At 39.9% G+C, this 21,476-nt stretch overlaps 1 protein-coding gene and 2 long non-coding RNA genes across 14 annotated transcripts in view; 1 reads left to right on the forward strand and 2 right to left on the reverse strand.

The window, feature by feature from the left end:
* Positions 1-11,764, reverse strand: part of LOC140476435 (uncharacterized) — a 24,782-nt gene extending 13,018 nt beyond the window's left edge. The window contains exons 1-2 of the long non-coding RNA XR_011960484.1: positions 11,693-11,764; positions 8,698-8,787 (exon numbers count right to left, since the gene is read on the reverse strand). This is a non-coding gene — a long non-coding RNA (uncharacterized lncRNA). The remainder of the gene's footprint in view (positions 1-8,697; positions 8,788-11,692) is intronic.
* LOC140476434 (uncharacterized) lies at positions 7,975-20,775 on the forward strand. 2 transcript variants are annotated; one of them, XR_011960482.1, is made up of 3 exons: positions 7,975-8,133; positions 11,252-11,422; positions 19,486-20,775. It is a non-coding gene; the product is annotated as an uncharacterized lncRNA (long non-coding RNA). The 2 variants fall into 2 exon arrangements; XR_011960483.1 differs by lacking the exon at positions 7,975-8,133 and adding an exon at positions 8,669-8,820.
* meis2a (Meis homeobox 2a) overlaps positions 17,864-21,476 on the reverse strand; it is a 117,002-nt gene continuing 113,389 nt past the window's right edge. For 6 of the 11 annotated variants that reach the window (XM_072569033.1, XM_072569037.1, XM_072569032.1 and 3 more), the window contains one exon: positions 17,864-19,241. In XM_072569033.1, coding sequence (XP_072425134.1) covers positions 18,955-19,241 — 287 coding nt within the window. In that variant the 3' untranslated portion in view covers positions 17,864-18,954. The remainder of the gene's footprint in view (positions 19,242-21,476) is intronic. The other 5 variants (XM_072569042.1, XM_072569039.1, XM_072569040.1 and 2 more) reach the window with 1 other exon arrangement.

The following is a 21,476-nucleotide window of genomic DNA, read 5'->3' on the forward strand; positions in this document are numbered from 1 at the left end:
TAATATAGAATTCTTGTCAATAAAGTTAAGAAAGTGTCTTGATGGTTGTCTACTTGATGCTGGTACCGGGGGAAGTGAACATTTTTGCCATAAAGGGCAAAACTTTACGTATGTGCTAGTGGTGAAGAATCATACACATTATCGGTTCACGCAGTGTAACAATTCCAGTGGGCAGGAAACATTCGCCCATGATATTCCACTATCTATTGTCAAAAACCATGATTCCTTCCTGCAAGTTTGTACTTGGGAAATTCAGGCCTTTGTACTAAGATTGGAAGAAAGAATATACTTTGCCTTTATTGGTCAGTGCATTGAGTATAGGGATTAGAAGAACATGTTGCAGCTGTACAGGACAATGGCTAGGTCACTTATTGAATACTATGTTCATTTCTGGTCTCCCTGCTATCAGAAGGATGTTCTGAAACTTGAAAGGGTTCAGAAAAGATTTACAAAGATGTGGTCAGGGTTGGAGGGTTTGAGCTATAGGGAGAGGTTGAATAGGCTGGGGCTGTTTTCCCTGGAGAATCAGAAGCTGAGGCGGGTGGGGGGGACCTTATACAAGTTTATGAAATCATGAAAAGCCAAGGTCTTTTCCCCAGGGCAGTGGGGTCCAAAACTAAAGGACATAAGTTTAGGGTGAGAGGGGAAAGATTTAAAAGGGAACTAAAAGCAGCATTTTTTTTTACACAGAGGATGGTGTGTGTGTGTGGCAAAAGCTGCCAGAGGAAGTGGTGGAGGCTGGTACAATTACAACATTTAAAAGGGATCTGAATAGGTACATGAATAGGAAGGGTTTAGAGGGATATGGGCCAAATTCTGGCAAACGGAATGGAGATTAATTTAGGATATTTATTTAGCATGGACAAATTGGACTGAAGGATCTGTTTCCATGCTGTACAGCTCTCTGACTCTATTATTCTGGGGTAGATTCAAATGTCCCAAAAATATGATACGAATCCACAGCTCCACTCTGCCCCTTTGCTCATGGACATTTAAATAGATCACAAATCAAGGCAAGTTGTGTTAATCATGAAGTAAAAACTGAAAATTGCTGGAGAAATTCAGCTGGACTGTTCGGATCTGTGGTGAAACAGAGTTAATGTTTTGAATCCAAAGTGATTCTTCTCCACTAGTTCTGAAGAACAGTCACACTGATACAAAACGTTGACTGGTTCTTTCCCCACAGATGCTGCCAGATCTGCTGAGTTTCTCCAACACTTCCTGCTTTTACTGCACATCTGTAATGCAATACCTTGCTTTTATTTCTTTGTTGCAATGAGTTGCTCCATTAGTCAGTCTGTGTTTGCTTTTATCATCCTTTAACATTAATCGTACATCGCTAAGGTTTTGATTTTTTTGCAAGGGTTACAGTTTTAAGACACCAAGCAACCTGGAGTAGTTTATCCATGGCAATTACTGTACTAATGCATGGCTCCTATAACTATATTACAACCTGTATTTATATAATGCCTTTAATGTCGTGAAACATCCAAATTAGTCAAATGCAAGGTTGTCACAGTCAAGTCTAATGCTGTTTTCCATTCCTAGGCACACAACTAAGACAGGTGGCTGGATGGCAATCAAATGAAAAACACTTACAGGTTTCTCCTCTCTCTCATTCATGTGGTATTGAAGTTAATTGTTGCCCTAAAGTGACTGGCTGAGGATCCCATGGATTAAACTTAAGGCAATATGTATGATACTCTGCCATTTTTGACAATCTATCATCATAGGAATACTGATACTGTTGAACGTGTGTACAGCAGAGCAGCAATGGAATTTCCAGAGATTCCAAATTCTGGAAACTGATGGAATCAAACTTATTCCCACAGAAGAAAAGTGAGTGACGGATCACGATGCATGTCTTTAGAATGCTGATGGATGGGTAATATGGATTCAAGTAGGTTGTTGAACTGAAATTGTGATAATGCAGCTGAGAAACATGGAAGTGAAATTGGTCAGCTCCAGAAAAGGCATGAAATTTATTGAAATCGTGTGGGATAGACACCCATCGAAAACAGCCCACAGATTAATTCTTTGGAAATCCTTAAAGATATCAGTTTAAGGGGTGACAGTTTCAAATAATTTTGTGAGGAGCAAGCTAAATAGGTCAAAATATATTGTTCTATAGTTTCTTATTTTGCTTTTCTTATTTTATTAAGTCTCAAATGTTGTTGCACTAATGCAGCTCTGTCCCTAAGTGCAATCACAGTCTAATGAATTATAAATGTGGGCATTGGTCACTTCAGCTCAGTACCAACTAATGATCTGAATTTCTGGCTTGTTTAGTATGAAGCTCAGGAATCTCTTACCAGAATTGGTTGGAAATTTTACAGCATTATGCTCATGGATAAAAGTGAAGGCATTTAGACCTGAATGCTGTTTTCTGACCTTTATGTGAGAATGAATCTAAATTGATCGTCCAAAGTTGTTAGGCTCAATATTTTCAAGGACAGTTTAATATTTTTCCATTCAATTGGTTTTTGATACTCCGAGTTTATTTGTTTCAGTTCAGTTGTTAAAAAGTATTTGCAGGTTCAGTGTTAAAGCTGACAAATAATCTGTTTGGTGGGTATGATACCTAAAAATAGGACAAGTAGAATCCCTCTATTTACAAACTAAATAGAGGAGGAACTTAAAAATAGCAGGTACATTAAAGGAGTAATACACCTACCTGTTTAAATTCCAACTCCAGTAATGCTCCGAACTACATCAGTGTATGCAGGTAGAACTTAGCTGGGCTTCTCAGAGGGCATTGAGTCTTGGATTCACCAAGATGTATCTATGTTACAGTCTGAGTGGTGACCAAATTCTGGGTTTGGTTATCATGTCCCACCTCAAACTAAATTTTTATGTCCCTGTTTGCTCCAAGGGACATCAGTTAATCTGCAATCCTTGTATGTATAGAGCAGGTGAATGATGCATTGTTGTTTGCCAGAGATAACATTTCACAATCCCAGCTGACTACTGGCAATGGAATGAATAAGTTTTCAAATAGCAAGGTTACCCAAGGTCCAGGATGTTATTGACGGCATCCAAATGGTCCTATGTGCTTCAGATGCTCATTCGTGACTACAAGGGATTACTCCTCTACTAATGTGCTACAATTTGCTCAGGATCATAAAGGTGTGTTTGCTGCCCACATAACAATCCTGAAGCCTTTATTATAAACTAATCATGCACGTCACCATTATTTTACCCAGAATGATGACTGTGAAGTTGTCTCATAAAAGGCTCATTGTGCCCTCTGTAGTCCCGGATAATGTACCTCCATAGCAATCATGTTTGTTTAGTAGACTAAACATATGTCAACTCGAGGACACCTCTTCCTACTGCCCCCTCAACCATGACCCCACCCCCCATCACCAAACCATCATCTCCCAGACCATACAGAACCTCATCACCTCAGGAGATCTCCCACCCACAGCTTCCAAACTCATAGTCCAGGACCCCGCACTGCCCGGTTCTACCTCCTTCCCAAGATCCATAAGCCTGACCACCCTGGCCGACCCATTGTCTCAGCATGCTCCTGCCCCACTGAACTCATCTCTACCTACCTCGACACTGTCCTATCCCCCCTAGTCCAGGAACTCCCCACATACGTTCGAGACACCACCCATGCCCTCCACCTCCTCCAAGGCTTCCGTTTCCCCGGCCCCCAACGCCTCATCTTCACCATGGATATCCAATCCCTCTACACCTCCATCCGCCATGACCAGGTGTTTTTTCCTCTCTAGACGTCCCCAACAGTACCCTTCCACCGACACTCTCATTCGTTTGGCCGAACTGGTCCTCATCCTTAATAATTTCTCCTTTGAATCCTCCCACTTCCTCCAGACCATGGGCACACATATGGGCCCCAGCTATGCCTGTCTCTTTGTTGGCTACGTAGAGCAGTTGATCTTCTGTAATTACACCGGCACCACTCCCCACCTCTTCCTCCGCTACATTGATGACTGCTCCCACGAGGAGGTTGAGCAATTCATCAACTTCACCAACACATTCCACCCTGACCTTAAATTTACTTGGACCATCTCTGACACCTCCCTCCCCTTCCTGGACTTCTCCATCTCCATTAATGAAGACCGACTTGACACTGACATTTTTTACAAACCCACCGACTCCCACAGCTACCTGGATTACACCTCTTCCCACCCTACCTCTTGCAAAAATGCCATCCCATATTCCCAATTCCTCCGCCTCCGCTGGATCTGCTTCCAGGAGGACCAGTTCCACCACAGAACACACCAGATGGCCTCCTTCTTTAGAGATCGCAATTTCCCTTCCCACGTGGTTAAAGATGCCCTCCAACGCATCTCATCTACATCCTGCCCTCAGACCCCACCCCTCCAACCGTAACAAGGACAGAACGCCCCTGGTGCTCACCTTCCACCCTACCAACCTTCGCATAAACCAAATCATCCGCCGACATTTCCGCCACCTCCAAACAGACCCCACCACCAGGGATATATTTCCCATCCCACCCCTTTCCGCTTTCCGCAAAGACCATTCCCTCCGTGACTACCTGGTCAGGTCCACGCCCCCCCTACAACCCACCCTCCCATCCTGGCACTTTCCCCTGCTACCGCAGGAACTGTAAAACCTGCGCCCACACCTCCTCCCTCACCTCTATCCAAGGCCCTAAAGGAGCCTTCCACATCCATCAAAGTTTTACTTGCACATCCACTAATATCATTTATTGTATCCGTTGCTCCCGAGGCGGTCTCCTCTACATTGGGGAGACCGGGCGCCTCCGCGCAGAGCGCTTTAGGGAACATCTCTGAGACACCCGCACCAATTAACCACACCGCCCCGTGGCCCAACATTTCAACTTCCCCCTCCCACTCTGCCGAGGACATGGAGGTCCTGGGCCTCCTTCACTGCCGCTCCCTCACCACCAGATGCCTGGAAGACGAACGCCTCATCTTCCGCCTTGGAACACTTCAACCCCAGGGCATCAATGTGGACTTCAACAGTTTCCTCATTTCCTCTTCCCCCACCTCACCCTAGTTCTAAACTTCCAGCTCAGCACTGTCCCCATGACTTGTCCGGACTTGTCCTACCTGCCTATCTCCTTTCCACCTATCCACTCCACCCTCTCCTCTCTGACCTTTCACCTTCATCCCCTCCCCACTCACCCATTGTACTCTATGCTACTTTCTCCCCACCCCCACCATCCTCTAGCTTATCTCTCCACGCCTCAGGCTCACTGCCTTTATTCCTGATGAAGGGCTTTTGCCCGAAAAATCAATTTCGAAGCTCCTTGGATGCTGCCTGAACTGCTGTGCTCTTCCAGCACCACTAATCCAGAATCTGGTTTCCAGCATCTGCAGTCATTGTTTTTACCTCATATGTCAACAAAAGTCATTGCAATAAGTCTGTAACACCTAGGCATTCAGATACTTTCCTTTAATACAATCTTGCCTCATCAAAATCTATAACACAGATTTGGCATTCAACAAGATGTCAAACTCTTGCAGCCAGAGGACGTAGGTAATGCACAGCAAGGAGATGACCTGGTGGTGTAGGAATATGTTAAAGATGCAGATGCTGAAGAAAATTTTTCAATTGTTGGAGCTGTTTATCATGGTTTCCTTGAGGTATTCTCATGTTAATCATCTATGTGCCCACTGCATAAAAATGCTTTCCTATTTGACTGTATCATCATGAATATATCTTAGTCTTGACTTCTTCGTGTGCTGCCAAAGGTACAAATTCTGTTGCCATTTTTTTTTACAGTAATCAACAATATAACTCTTTGGACACAGTACAATTTCAGTGCAAATAGGCATTGTTTCCCTAACTCTGATCGACTTATCATGAATGGTAAGTTGAATAAGTGATGGAGCATGATTAGTGTGTTCAAAAGCACAGTTGTGTGTCTTTTCTCCTCGTCATCCAATGAGGTGCTGTACATCTGTATGGCATAACCTTATCTTTATTATGCCTGCCCACTTTCTATCCAATTACTGTTATTATTGAAGTGATAGAATACGTCATCAAATGTCCAAGAATGAAGAACTTGCATTTATGTCTTACCTTCCATGACTAATGGACGTTCCAAAGTGCTTTGCAGCCAACTAATTATTTTTTGAAGTGTAGTCAGTGCTCTTCTATAGGATTACATAGTAGCTAAATTATGCACAGCAAGCTCCCACCAATAATAATTGAGATAATGAACAGTTAATCTGTTTTTCTGATGCTGGTTGAGGGATAAGTATGGGTCAGGACATCAAAACTAACTTGCCTGTGTTTTTGCACATTACTGCCTTCAGATCTTTTAAATCCACCCGAGAGACCTAACGGTTTAATGTCTCATCCAAAAGTGGTAATTCCCACAATGCAACATGATCAAACAACATTTTACTTTCTTACATGTCAGAAGATGCTAGGACAGATGAACAACTGTTCAAAAAGATAAGTTTTAAGAAAGAAAAGTTAAAGGAGGTAAGAAGTACGGTGCCACAGTGGTTTGCATTGCTGCCTCACAGCGCCAGAGACCCGGGTTCAATTCCCACCTCAGGCAACTGTCTGTGCGGAGTTTGCACATTCTCCCTGTGTCTGCATGGGTTTCCTCTGGGTGCTCTGGTTTCCACCCACAGTACAAAAATGTGCAGGTTAGGTGAATTGGACATGCTAAATTGCCCGTAGTGTTAGGTGAAGGGATAAATGTATGGGAATAAGTCTGGGTGGGTTGCGTTTCGGCAGGTCAGTATGGACTTGTTGGGCCGAAGGGCCTGCTTCCACACTCTAAGTAATCTATCTAAAAAAAAGTAGAGAGACTTCTTGGGATAAATTCAGGAATTTGGGTCTAGACAGCCATCATCAGTGAAGGGATTGAAATAAGAGATGCAGAAACAGCCAAGGTTGGAGAGTATCCTCTTACACATTCTAGCATTTTCTATCTACTGATGTTGGGCTGATTAGTCTGTGATCCCTCTGTTCTTTCTCGCTCTTTTCTTCAACAGCAGATGGCGTATAATAAGGATTGTTACCTTCCAGTCCATAGGAACTGTCTAGAATCTTAAGAACACTGGAAGATCAAAACCAATCTATTTGCTATCTCTTATGAAATACTAGGTTTTAGGTAATCAGAAGCAGGGGATTTGTTGTCTTTTAATCTTTTTTTTGTCTTTTGCTAGCTTACTTTTTGTATTTTGCTTTCTCCTTGTTCATCAACTTTTCAATAACTCATTGCTGAATTTTAAAATCCCCTTTATCATTAAGTTTTGGTGCCATTATAAGCCTTGCCTTTAATGCTATCACTACGTTTTCAACTTAGCCACCGTCGGACCATTATTCCCAAGTCGTTTTATTCCTTACAAAAACGTGTATTAGTTGTGAATGTATTAGGTGCCATATATGTTTAACATAAGGTTATAGTGAAATTCCTGCTAAAATGCAAGCGCCCAATGAGAAACATTGTTGATGCCATACATTTGGCCACAGAATGTAAATTAGGTTGACCCTGGAAATAGAGACAGGGTCAACACACTAATAGTCCGATGTGTGCTAATGACATTTACCAAAATGGAGGCCTTATGGAAACCAGAGTTTAACTGAGAAGGGGATTTAAGAAAAGGGGTCAACTTTCCATTACACTTATGTTGCATATTTGTCTGTTTTGATGATTTGTTAAACCTCAGTTAGCATAAGCATTGATTCTAATTACATAATGAAGTTTTAATACAATGGTAGGACTAATCCAGACAAATATAAATCTAAAACAGAAATTGCTTAGCACTTAAGCACCTTCCCATGAGGGGATTTGAATGAGGAAGTAATTGCAAATAATTCGCTTAAAATCATATTTAATTGTGTATTTGGGAGGAGGTATAAAATAGTATTTGCAGTATTATTAATTATGCTGCATTCAGATGACAAGAAAGGCTGGATCAAAGAGGGAAGAGCAAGCAAACTGAAAAGTGATGAGTGACTATGAAGTGATGACAGTGAGCTCAGCTAGAAAATGGAGCAAGGAAACATAGCCGTACATCCTGAATACCAGCTAGCCCTGTAGTGACCAGATTAAATTGCAGCGGGCACGAAACGTTCATCAGCATGGATCAAACTGGATTATATTTGTGAAACTAAAGGTCACTTGCAGATTGGCAGGTGACCTTGAGTGAAAAGGTAAGGCCTGAGCTGGTTTTTCAACATTCCTGCTTATATTTTCTATCCCCCTCCATGCCTGTACACGCAAAGTACTCAAAGGCAACACCGCATTCTTGAGAGATGAGATTAACTAAATGAGTTAGGAAAATGAAATTCAATTGTTGGGTGAGGAATATGCACCGGTGACATAGTGGATAAAATTATGATCTTACAAAAACAAATAAAAACCTGTAACTTTTTTTTATTTCAGGAACTGTCTCCCAATGAGTACAGACTTTAATTTTGACTAAAATGCTAAACTGTTTCAGTGTTTATTGCAGAAAGACTGTCTCAGGCAAATTATTTTGGAAGTAGCACTGTACACTGGAAGATATGAATGTGAAGGAGACCACTCTTTGATAAATCGTTGTTTGTTTCCATTTGTTTATCCTGCTTCTATACTAATCCTTCCCCCACCCTGTATCAGTAGGTGGGTTATGTGAATACATCACTGCCCAGTTGTTCAAGCAGTTGGACATTTTACTCCCAAGCAGAAAGTCAAGAGTTCAAATCACAGCCAGCCTGTCACTCACAGTTGCTCACCTCAGGAAGTCTTTGGTCCGTTTTCTGCCTGATGACCAGATGCAGTTTCTCTGGACTTTCTTCCCCCTTCCCCAACAGCTAACGATTGGGCTGAGTAGTGCACAAGATTGAACACGTGGACAGGTTATGTATTGATTGGTCTTGTCTTTTCTCACCCTACTTTTCACATGACCGTTGGAGATGCATAAAGAGCAGGATTCAATTTTCTATTTGAGAGAGGAGTGTAGAAAGGGAATGGCATTTCTAAATTTTATTGCAATAAATTTATATTTCCTGCTAGCTGCCTGCAGAATACTATGGGGGCCATGGAAATTCTGTAGCTCTATCACATTTTTCTTTCCAGTTGAAAGAAAATGGTAGTGTAACAAGATGGTAAATATTTGGGAGAGTAAATATATTGTCGGTTTCAAAAAAAGACACTTTTTTTCCCCCTGAGGAATATCAATGGACAATCATTGATACAATATATCGGTATATATATCCAAAGGCAACTTATCCATGGTTTTCAATTAAATATTTCAAAATTTTAGCTTCTTGTTTGTTCAACAGTAAATCAAAAATACACTTGTCAGCTGAGACATGATAGAGAGCAAGGCGATTTGTAATGTGAATCATAAACAAGACAAAATAAAGGTATGAGTGCCAGTGTTCATTTTACTGACAATCCTGGTGAATGCATTCAAGTACTTTTGCATTTTTTTCCAATTTCTAGTCAGTTATCATATATCCTTATGACAGTCATTTAAGATTAACTTACTGTAATACCAAAATTAATGGAGCTATGGACAGCATGGCTTTTCATGAATGGTAAACTATCCTCTGCCACTAAGTGTTATTAGAAAAGTATATATTGCTGTCAGCTGCAGTCTTTGAAGCTTAAAAAAGTTCTTGTCACCAGCTATTGCTTTTCAGCACCAATGTTTCTGGCTGCTAACTAGGGGTCCTCATTGCCAAACATGGCTTCCCTTTAAAACTCTTCCTTCCAGCATCTAGTTTAGTAATAACTCTTGTCATTTTTATTGAGGATATGGTATATACCTGATCCTTCATTCGTAAAGCATACTTTACAATGAGCTTTACTTGCAAATTGTCATTCACCTTAAACATTTCAGTCAATGCCTGCTTGCTTATCATTGTTACGAAATAGCACATTTGTTTTCATGATGTAAAAAAGAAAACTTAAGCATTTTGATTTGTGAAATGTTTGGATCTCTCATTCTGTTTATGGCTTACGTCTTGACAGATTAACCATCATGTGGATTCACCTTTTAATCTACCAACAAGACTTCCAGTGCATTGTTTAAATTTCTCTTTCTGGAGCCTATGTGTTAGCTCCAACTTGTAAACTGATTCTGTAGGGTAAACCTTCCCCAGATCAAACATAGCTCTATGCAAAACAAATAATATGAATTATGTTTTCTACTGAAATATTTTTTGGCTGATGGACATTGTTTTGTAATGGATTTATTCTAGTGTCTGATATAAATTAAAGCATAATTGCACTTATCAACATTTATTTACAAGAATAGTATTAGCATCATAGTAAATTTGTGAGCATTACACATGCAACCCACCTTCCCTTAATAATTCTAGTTTGTCAAGCTCTTTCATAATCAGATCTCAGAAATGTTTCCTTCATTTGACTTTCTCTCTTATTCAATCCTTCTTCCATTTGCTGTCTTGTGGTGCGAGTAACATTTTGTTTTGATTTGGGATCACTGATGTCTGGCTGCTAAGTTGATCATTTTAAAACAAAGGTGACATATGGTTTGGTTGCTCCTACTGTCTTTAGGAGAGAATGATTTAAGTTGATCCTGGTAAAGCATTTCAGGGACCAAGTCAAAGGTTGATAAAATATTTTACAGAACAATTTTGAACTTATTGTTTTAATTTTCCGTGGCTGAGGAAGAGATGCTGTTGCAAGTGAATTCACAACAAGCAGATAGATAGATGGATACACCATGTTCGCTGCTTAAATATCGAGCGATGTAGTTATTTGTTGCAATCTGTTCTTCGCGGATTATTGGCTGAATATTGTACTCTCCAGTTACTATAACAATAGAATTGGCTGGCTATTTGAGATGAGCATTGTGATTCAACCTTAAGCTGAGCCAAGATACTTTTAAATGATCAGAACTGTCGCAATAAAGGGTTTGGGTCAATGCTTAAACGATACAATTTTGACAAAGCACTTTCGATTTGCATAATATTCTAAGATTGCTCGATGACTAATTTCAATATTGTATAGGAACAAGGACTTGTCATCCTCCTCTCATAGGCAGTAAGCACGGACTTTCGGTTTACTGTTAGGGTGATAAATGTGGTTTAGAATTGAGTAGGTGGTATGTATTTTGTTTATTAACTGAACATGCGATGTGATCATTTACTTTTATCTTAATGTTGGATGGGTCATGGAATCCGCTTTTTTTAAAAAAAAAGTTTTAAAATCTAACTGGTGCTGAGCACTGATCTTTGAAGATGGGAAAGAGTGTCGGCCAGTACTGCCTCAGATATGTATTTCTACTGAAAGACTATGTTTGGATTAATTGCGCAGGTAAACACACCATCCCCGGAGAACGGGCTGCTCGCTAGTTGGCCGATGTTCCAGAATATTAACTTTCGTCTACGATGCCACAGGCTACTTTCATGCGTACGATGTCAGTAACTTTTCCATCTCTCCGCCTCAGTATATACAAAAACAATGCGATCGTTTCTAGGAGGTATTGTAAGTAGTTCACGTTGCCCTTCTGAGCCGAAACGTTACATCCTATGAGGATGAGCACTGTTTTTTTGGCGGCGGGGGGGGGGGGGGAGATACAAAGAGTCATGATTCTGCAAAGGATGAATTGCAATAAGCATTCTAATTCTTTACCTTTCTAAAAAAAATACTTCAAATTGCAATTGCAGGGCAAGAAACCCAAACGTTGGAATTGAATTGAGTGGTTTCTTTTTTGCAAAACGCTGTAACATACCTGCGGAGTTAGGCATCTCATACCTGTAATGTGATCGGTTTCCATTGTCTTCCTGCTTGTGTGTATATTCCTCTTGTGTGTGTGTGTGTGTGTGTGTTTGTACATAATTGATGATTAAAGCTGTCCTGATTACAAACATTATGTATGAATGGTCGGGATTGTTGATGTATGCTGCTCTTCCTCCCCCCCCCCCCCGTTGGGCTGCTGGTCAGTTTCAGGGGGTCGGCACGGTGCTGCTGGGCAGTAGGGGGCGCTCCAATGTCGCTCCCTCCCACCGTCCTTGGGCCATTATAAAAGGGGTACCACTTCCCACCCCCTTGCCATTACCAAGTGCAGACAAAACCCAGCTCTCAATCCAAGACTCTTATTTACAGTTATCATGAAATCTTCATGCAATTAATAGCGCATTAGCCCTGAACCACCCGCGGGGTATTTATAACCTTTCTCTCTGCAAGGAAAAAGAAAAATATTAAAGCAAATAACAACAATTTGTAAACGATAAATTATCAACATTTTTGCGCCTGTTAGTTCCGCTGATTTATCTGCCGTGCTTTGCGACTCCTGGAGCGATAGTGTTTTTTTTTTACGAAATTGGTCAAATGTTGACAACCTTTAAGCCAACATAACACCCAAGATTAGTGAGGAGAAACTAATGAGAAAAAAAAGGGTCTTGATTCGCGCGTCGCGCCTGGGGCTTCTAATTAAATCTTAGCAGATTGAGAATAACCAAGATTCCTCAGACAGAAGCTGCAGGCAGAACTTTATCTCAAGTTTTATATATGCTTGTTTATATATAAATAAAAAAAAGACATTTCCTATCATCCAAGCGATGGTGAATGTTCAACTTGGTCGTCTTTTTGCAGAAATGTCGATGATTCAATCTCATGGTCTTGCCTTCAGCAAATGTGATTTACTAATTAGAATATTTACATCATTAAGTTCGAGGAGAGAGAAAGAGAGAGAGGCAAAATATTCGTCATTCATTCTTCTAGAGATAGGCACTCTGAAGAGTGTGGAACCGTCTCTAATTCAAAAGGCAGTCGAGCAGAAAAGGCTATGAACATTATCCAGCTAGTTATTAATCAGCGCTTCTAATAGCTCGCTGCTTTCCTTGTTACAGCGGACTTTAATTTTTTTTTGCAATCGTCCATGTAATATTGATAGTAAGTATTCTGCAGATCAAGCGGCACACTTTTTTGATTGGCCATGCGTATTTATAAATCAAATTGCTAATGGGAAAATGATGGTCGGTTTTAATTTTATTTGCATTTCTTTATAATAAAATCATTTCCAACAAGAAAAAAAACCCGCCGTGTAAATCGCGAGGGTGTTTATCGAGTCGATCTAACTGGCGTGTTGTGATGGTATTCGTTTCCCTGTCTTTCTCGCCCGGGTTTCTTATCAACTCAGAGTCTCCGCAGAACTGCAGATCTTACATGTAACGATGGAAAAATATTACAAATAATAAATAGATTGATGCCACTATTAACCCCTCCCCGTCCCTCGGTCTCGATCTTCGAAAGCAGATAGGAGTTGGCAGTTACCCACTGGGGATAATTATGTTAAAAAACATTTCCCCAGCTTTCTGCGGGAATAATCTGAGGCCTCTTGTTTTTCTATATAGAAATACATAAACATGCTTGTTCTAAATAAGAACTGAGATCCAGTAACCTGATTGGTGCCGCCAGGAAATTCCGATTTTCTGATGAAGTAATGATTGTTTACACTGTGAGGAAAACTGCTCTCCCTCCCCAAATCTTCCGATCATGTGTCTCCTATCATTAACCTAACCTTTCAATTGTGATACAAACTCCGACATCCTGCTTCATATTGCATACATCTGTATTGCAAGGCGATGTCTCATGTCTTCATACATAATCCGTTAGGTAAAAGTCACCCAAGCTCTCTCCAGTAAATACAGGAGATAAAGACGTGGCTCTAATCAGATTCCCTCTCTGTAAACGCGAAATGAACTGTGTACGTGCGCTGTTTTCATGTACACTCAGTGCAGTATGTTTAGTGTGTTGTACACAAGACCACAGAGAGAGATGAAAACTCCTTACCTATAGATAAGGATAACTGACGTCTCCTGTATTTATACATTTTAATAACAATATAAGATCCTTTATATTCCAACTTGGACTTCTCCCTTTTATTGTCCACGATATTGTGACTATGCGTTCGAATATTCCGATATACAAAATTCTTACAAAGACCCATTCTATTGTTCAATGAGATATTAGGGATCCAGCTTAAGTGAGAAGCTGATTCTGAAACCGATCCACAAAGTACAGGTTCAGCAAGAATTGAATTGGAAGAAAAGCTAAACATATAACCTGCTATAACAGACTCCTGGCTCTCCGGCAAATAATCAGAGGCTATTAACTCAGCCTGATACACAGAGTAAGAACCCATCAATCCACACCGTGCAACTTGGGTAAATATGAGTCATCATTTACTATATCGACAGCTTATATCAAGACTTTTTAAAGCACATCTACAGCGAAGCAGAAATTTGGATCTGACAAAAATAAAATGAAGTAAACCTTTCCCATTCTCCCGTTGCCAATTTTTGATGTAACGGCTTCTGACTGAATTCAATTCAGTGTTAAACGTGACCGTACAACAGTTGCAAAACTTAACAAAGGGACGAAGGGTCATCATTTTCCCCATATTACATCGATTTCACGGAAGAAAAAACGACATTGAAAGGTAACGAGAAAAGATATCTAGACGTTAAATTCAACTAACGTGTGGTATGGGATGGCTGCCTGTACCTTCCCAGAGCGAGTTTCTTTCACAGCCAAAACGTGTTTCAAAATATAATAATCACGATTCTAATTGGGACACATTTTGAACTGGAAGTTTTGTGATAACGCAAAACTACTGCATCAATCTCTCTCTTAATTGTCCTCAAAAGAGGTTCGCGTTCGCTTTCAATTGGTGAATATTTTGTAGATTACACTTGAGGCTGGAAAACAAACCTTCTAAAATCAAAGAACATACATAAACACTGACAAATGACGAAATCAGAAGTAACAGCTTTAGAAGAGAGCCGAAATGAATTGTAGATAATAGTGCGCACACACAGAGTGGAACTGAGACCTGCAGTCCAGCCATTTATTTGCATTGATTTACTTGGGTGATGAGCTAAAAGCCAAGATTCTTCAGAAAGCGTTCACAGGTAATTTGTCATAACTTCCTTGAGAGGCAGTAACACAATCCGAATTGATTCATTTTTTCCTGTTCACATTGGTTATTTGAGGACATTTCAGACTTCGGAATAGTAACCTTTCTGAATTTAGAGGCGAAAAAAAAATCTGACCAAGGCTAAAACCAGGCGTGAATCGAGTTTATAAAGGGTTTTTTTTATGGGGGTGGGGGCTATCTTTTGAAAGGGACCAAGAAGTTTTTTTTTGTTTGGAAGCGTTTTCTAATTATCCCATGCCTGGCTCCCGTTTTCATTGATCATTCCATATGAGATAATGCAATTATAAACATCAATAGGGGCTTGCTGCGGGAATCATTATCTAGTGACAGTGATAAATGATCTCCAGAAATAGCGGCGTTTTCTCTGACCCACTCTGGGCTCTAGGGGTTGGGATACACGTAGTCTCCATAGTAACATGTTTACAACTAAAATGGTTATTTTTTTAAAATTCCAAAATGGCAAATGTGGGGGAAGAAACAGACAATTCAAATGTCCTGCCTTTTGCTCCGCTGGTACTAACATATTCTTAAGTGTAAATAAGTTGGTGGCGAAGACATAACCATTATTGCCTCATCATTCATTTCTGTAGTAATTTATTGGGGACGGGCTCCAGTAATCAAATCTAAAGAAATCTGATGACTTGCCCTGTTTTATTTATAATTTACTTGCGATATAAAAATATAGTTTTGCATTTGCAGTTGTCAATTATGTAAATAGAATTTTTGTTGAACTTTGATTTTTTAAAATAGATTTCCGCCTTTAAATTGCTTTAGTGGAACTGTTTGTTTCATTTTAATCAATTTCCTCAAGATTACATTTAACAGTGCAGCCCATAGCCAACTTTCCAGTTTGATGGGGCGGACTAGGCTCCTGGCTGGTCTACAGAAAAAGACCATTGCCGTCAGCACAAAAGACTTGTCTTCTTAAAGTGGGTTCTGGCTCCAAAGCAAATGTGAACTTAGCGTTCGCAGAGTCCACCCTGTAACCTCAATCTGTATTTTAAAGTAAAAATAAAATTGTAAAACGCCGTATTTGTTTGTGGTGATAGCTCAAGAACCAGATTTAGCGAGCTGAAGGAGATACAATGGGAGGGTCCACACTCGCCAGGCTTAATTCATCATTCTTTGTGATTTTAGTCAAAAGCAAACGGTTCCCTTTTCAGTTTTAAACTGTAGCACAGTTGCTCATTTTGCGACCCACGCCATTAATGCAACTAGCAATCCTACCAAGGATTATGGCGAGAACTATTAGCTGGCGGTCTGCCTCAAAGAATGCCCGGACAAAAACAACATGCATTATTTTAATTTATTAACGAATAGTCAACCGAATAAACCTAAGACCAACTCTTGTAAAATAAACACCGAAAGCAATCCCACTGCCTGGGTTAACGGCAACAAAATGGAAGGGCTTTCTTTTTTTCTCGTAGTTTGGAGAAGTTTGCTTTTTGTGTGTGTACTTGGGGTCAGAGATGATTTTGGATTGCCACAAGCACCATATATATTTGAGGAGGAGGTCATACGGCGGCTGCTGCAGCACTGCACCAAGGGACACACAGGAACTAAAAAGCACAAAAAAAAGTGACAAGGTTCAACATGCTCACTGCACAAGAAACGCGCGGTTGCTTTCTGAACGGGGGAAGGACGATGTTTTGCCTTGAAATCCCGAGCCTGTTTTACCAGTCTGAAGTAGGGCGGGGGGAGCTGGAATTCGCAATGCAAAGGGAGCGAAGAGAACAGCGCACGAGAGCGAATTTTTAAAAAAAAGTTGGACAACTAGAATCGAAATTTCCCCACCGAACTCTCGGTTGGAAGAGAAGTTGCAACAGGCGATAGGGATTAGGTTAGTTCCCAAAATGTGAAAAAAGACTGTGAATGAAATGGAAATGAATATGACTGACGTTCAGTAAATACGAGTCTCCAAAAGCAAAACACTTTATGATAAAACACATCAGCTGGTCCATTTGGTGTCTGCAGCTCACAATACAACATATTGAAACATGCCAAAAAACTTTATCCATGACTGTTCGTACATAACATATTTTAATGGTATCAACCCAGGCTCTTTTTTTTTAAATAAACTTTTATTAAGAAGCTCTGTAAACAAAAAAAAAGAAACCTCCAGGGTTTTAAATACAATATAACTCACTTCAAATGCTGCCCGATCTGATTTTCCACATTTCTATAAATATGTCATTCCCAGTCCCGCCACCATCCTGACTTTGCAAACAAAATCTCTGGAGCAATTCAGGCTGCTTGATTTTTGAGGATCAGAAATCCTGGCTGCAATCAGCCGACAGTTATACACGCTCGCCTTGGTGGGAGTATGGACTGGATGAGTGGGGAGAAAGAGCTGTGTCAAGGTTGGCTTACTTTAAATGAACTTTCAAGACTTTACTAACCAGTGAAAACACAATTCTGGGGGACTCTAGAGTTGTAAACATCGCGACACGCAGATATAGAAATATTCTGTAGAGTTGAATTTGGTGGCTCGTTTCATTTTTCAATTTCGACTTAAACTCAATAGCTACTGATAAAAGATTCTTCACGCGAACAGCCGGATTTTGTATGCTCCCGGTGTGTTTGTGTAGAAAATGCTGTACAATTTTTTTTCGTAAGAGAAGTTACCCTGTCTTTTTTTTCTCTAAACGCTGGTAAAATATTCCACAAGCTTACTTTTCATTGAGCTCAGAATTTCCAGTTGCTTTTCTGCTCATGCTACAGAAAGAAAGATAAAAATTCTCCTGTTTCTGTGAAACCAATGGCCACATCAGAAGAAGTAACAAGCACATCTTTCAAATATCACTCAGGAGTGCCTGGGATCAAATCGAAAACCTCACATCCGTGGGTTAAATGTGAACCTTACAGGACTGAACTATCCCAACAACAGAAACAAAAACTTCAGCTGCACACACTTCTGGAGGAGTCTGTTGTTATGTCCCAAGAAAGTTGAAGCCATTACAGGTGTTATTAAACAGAAAAAAATCTAAAAATGAAATATTTATTACGGCATTTTGTGACTGAACACCTTTTAAACATACGTCACAGTCCTCATACAAGTATTTATGTAATCTGACAAAGCTCGCAAGGAAAACAGCATTTTCTTCTAGTGACACGTGCTGATAAAAGTAAGGAATTCATTGACATACAATACCAATTCCACAGCAGATTTGATACTAGCAAAACATTCGTTATTTCTCATTGAGGTAAACACATAGATATCTAACATGTAACAATTAATATACTGAACTCTCTGTACCAAGTATGTTACAGTATTTTTTTATCGTTGCTTGTTCCAAGCAGTTTGAGTTCATTTAAAAAGGTCTGTTTTGGTGCAAGACCAGCAAAAGGAAATTTCATTAAGAAAAGTCTGCCCAAGAGCATTTTTAGTTGTTTTTGTGACAACATTTTCTCAATGCTGAGGCCCACAGCCATAGCAGGAAGTTGCTAATTCATCTTCAGATTTCCATCAACAAGCTCTTTGAAGAAGAGTCAATCCAGAATATGATCAGACATAAGCCCTTCAGGTGGACCAAGTAGGCTTTGTTGTGACAGGCCACATTTGTTCCAGAGAAAATTAGGTATGTTAGTGCATTCTCAAAACCTTTCGCCTATGGCTGCATCCAAAGAAGTCTCACAGATCTTCATATTAGCTCCTTCCTCTATGGCAAGGTGGCTGGATCTGGGCAATCTGGTCTGAAACGTGGCTCCATTTGCTGTACGAGGACAACCATTTTGGGAACAACACACATAGTGTGGAAAAAGGATAACTTTCTTTCTAAAAACTATTGGAAGCAACAGAAATAGAGTGATCAACAGAAATGTACAAGTTAACTTAGTTCCTATATTTATGCTACAGTAGTAATAAATCTTTCAGTCCTTTTCCAGAGGAACTTTACACTGGAGTTAATTTCATGTGAAGAAAGCTTTTGGCTTCACATTTGCCTGGCCTTGCCATTGGTCCTCTGCTGGCGTCGAGTGAAAACAAAATCACAGCTCGTCTGGAATTCCATTAAGTGTCAACATCTGTTCAAAGTTTAAAGTCTTACATTTTTGTTTCTCTTTTTTTTCCCTTATACTATTGGGCGTGGATATCCATAACCTGTCCCCCAACATTGGGGTCCACAGGATTTAACATTGTGGGGCTTTGTGCTGACATTGGCATTCCAGGGTGAGGCGGGGGTCCTCCATGCATCATCATGGCCGGGTGATGTGGGTGACTTGGGAGATAGGAATGTATTGGGGGTCCGTGTCTTAACTGGGCAGGGTGTGGGGTCATCTGGGGAGGAGTGTAACTTGGCTGCGCCATACTCATACCCATAGGACCACCCTGAGATACATAGTCCCCTGGCATGCCTTGCAAACCTGAAAAGGCAAGAACAAACAATTAAAATTTGTTAACATTTCTGAAAAATGCATTCCTTAAGAGCTTATTCTTATGTCTCATTAGCAGTTTCCTTATATGGTCTGCACATACATCTCTGTACATATAGAGTTACAGTGTTATTGATGTATATTATTACACATTTGCAGATATTTTATGATAATAAATCAAATGCACTAGTCACAATGATTAATTCAATAACCACGCGTTCAATCTTCCTCATAGGTCACAGGAGATACATCGGTTCATGAAAGAAAAAAGATCAAGTTACAGGCAAAAAAGAATACAGGGACCGATAGAAAAAAAACTAAAGATTAAGCAGAATCAGAGAAGATATTGTTCAAAGAAATATGGCAAGGGACCAAGAAGACATCTACATGCAAGAAATCTGATGCAATGAGAGCTCACTTTCACACACTTAGTATTTCCAAATAAAGAAATTCACATAAAATTAATAGCTTTTTCAGGAAAATGAAGAAAGTGCTTCTCAATCTATTTTAGGAATATTTTTACCAGTAGAGTGGGCCCTTGTATTTGCCTCTCTGTAATACATGAATGAAACTGGAAACACAAAGGGAAGAAAAGAGCCAATACCTGTTGCTCAGAGAATGGGATATGGGCATTTAGGAGGAAATACCTGCCAGAAAATAGTATTTAAATCACAGATTTCATTCATCTAACTTGAGCTCATTTTAGTGCAAAATGACTATCAACATGGTTTATGAAGCAGATCTAAAATAGAGGAAATTCACTTAACCTCCAACCACCCTCTAGCACCTACCAAGAAGATTTAGAATAGGTTTTAGTGATACTATAAGCTAGTAATCTAAAAAACCTATAAGCCGTTGTCATTGTTTGAGGTAGATTTGCAGTACATTAGTAGCCACAGTGGTAAAACCATACTGAGACAATAATACTGTCTGCACTCTTTAATAAGTCCGACTCAGCTCTGTTTATTCTAGCACAGCGGCATGCTCACTGGATGATGATAATTAAGTACCAAATATACCATATTGTGTGGCTCCATAATCAAATAAAAGGAGGATAATATTATCTGTATTAAGCCATTAATGTAATTGGTTATGAAGCATAAAATATGTTATGTAATTAAATAGGCCAGAAATTATATGGCCTATATTAAGAATTATCCAAGCTGAGAAAATGTTGTCTCAATGGCTGTTTTAGGGAACACTGCTTTTAACATTTTTCTAACTGCATCAGTAAAGAAAGGAAGGCACGAAATTGACTCCATCACTAATGTACTATGGTAACCTCCTCAAATATCTCACAAGAAACTATAACCATTATTTTAAATAATCTGAAACAATCCAGCGCTGTTGAGCGACTGCAGAGAAAGTCATTTTTTGTGGGTTGGACATACAACTTTGAGTACAAAAGGATTGAAGGTGGTTTAATAATGAAATAGTCTGCCATTCTTTTTCAAATGTAAGCATTAAGCTCAATGGTAGCAAAGAGTTTCAGTTATTAAATAAAACTTCATGCTCTGATGCCTCAGTGATGTATTGCTGTTTGCTGTATCTGAATTCCTCAAACATCGCATACATTGGACACACTCCAACTGATGGATTATTTAGACTGCAGCCAATCAGCTTCACTGCAGATTCCATTCCTTCACTTGCAGTCACCTCTTAATGTCTGTTACTGTTTTGTTTTACATTTTCTGTTCTCTTTATTTTAATCTTGCTTTGGAGGCAACAAATATACTTTTGGGTATGGGATGGGGATATGGTGGTGCTGGGTGGTTGGAGGGGGGTGTTGGTGGGGGGGGGGGGGGGGGGTGGTGTGCTCCCAGTGAGAAATATATTGCAGCACCATATATCACAATATATCTAGACTGCAGATTGGGAACTGCAACATTTCATTTTTGCATATAGGATAATTCATGCATCAATCGTTTCCTGACAGGTTTATGTCACTCAAAGGACAGTCTCACTTCTCGTTTTTATTGCTTCATGAAGCCTGGTTAATTTCTCTCAAGTCAATTGGTGCCCTGAAGATGTTTCTTTTCCGTTAAATGTCCCAATTGTTCATTTGCTGCTTGAGTTTGATTCTCTGGGCTTCATAATTAAACAGAATTACTCCAGACCTAATTTGCTCTGTATACTGTAAATTAGTTAGCTGACCTTTTGCAGCTTGCAAAATGGTGTCAAACGTCATGAGATAAATCATTAAAACTAGCCCTTCATTGGAATAGC

This window comes from Chiloscyllium punctatum, chromosome 4, assembly GCF_047496795.1.
Source record: "Chiloscyllium punctatum isolate Juve2018m chromosome 4, sChiPun1.3, whole genome shotgun sequence".
NCBI lineage: Eukaryota > Metazoa > Chordata > Chondrichthyes > Orectolobiformes > Hemiscylliidae > Chiloscyllium > Chiloscyllium punctatum.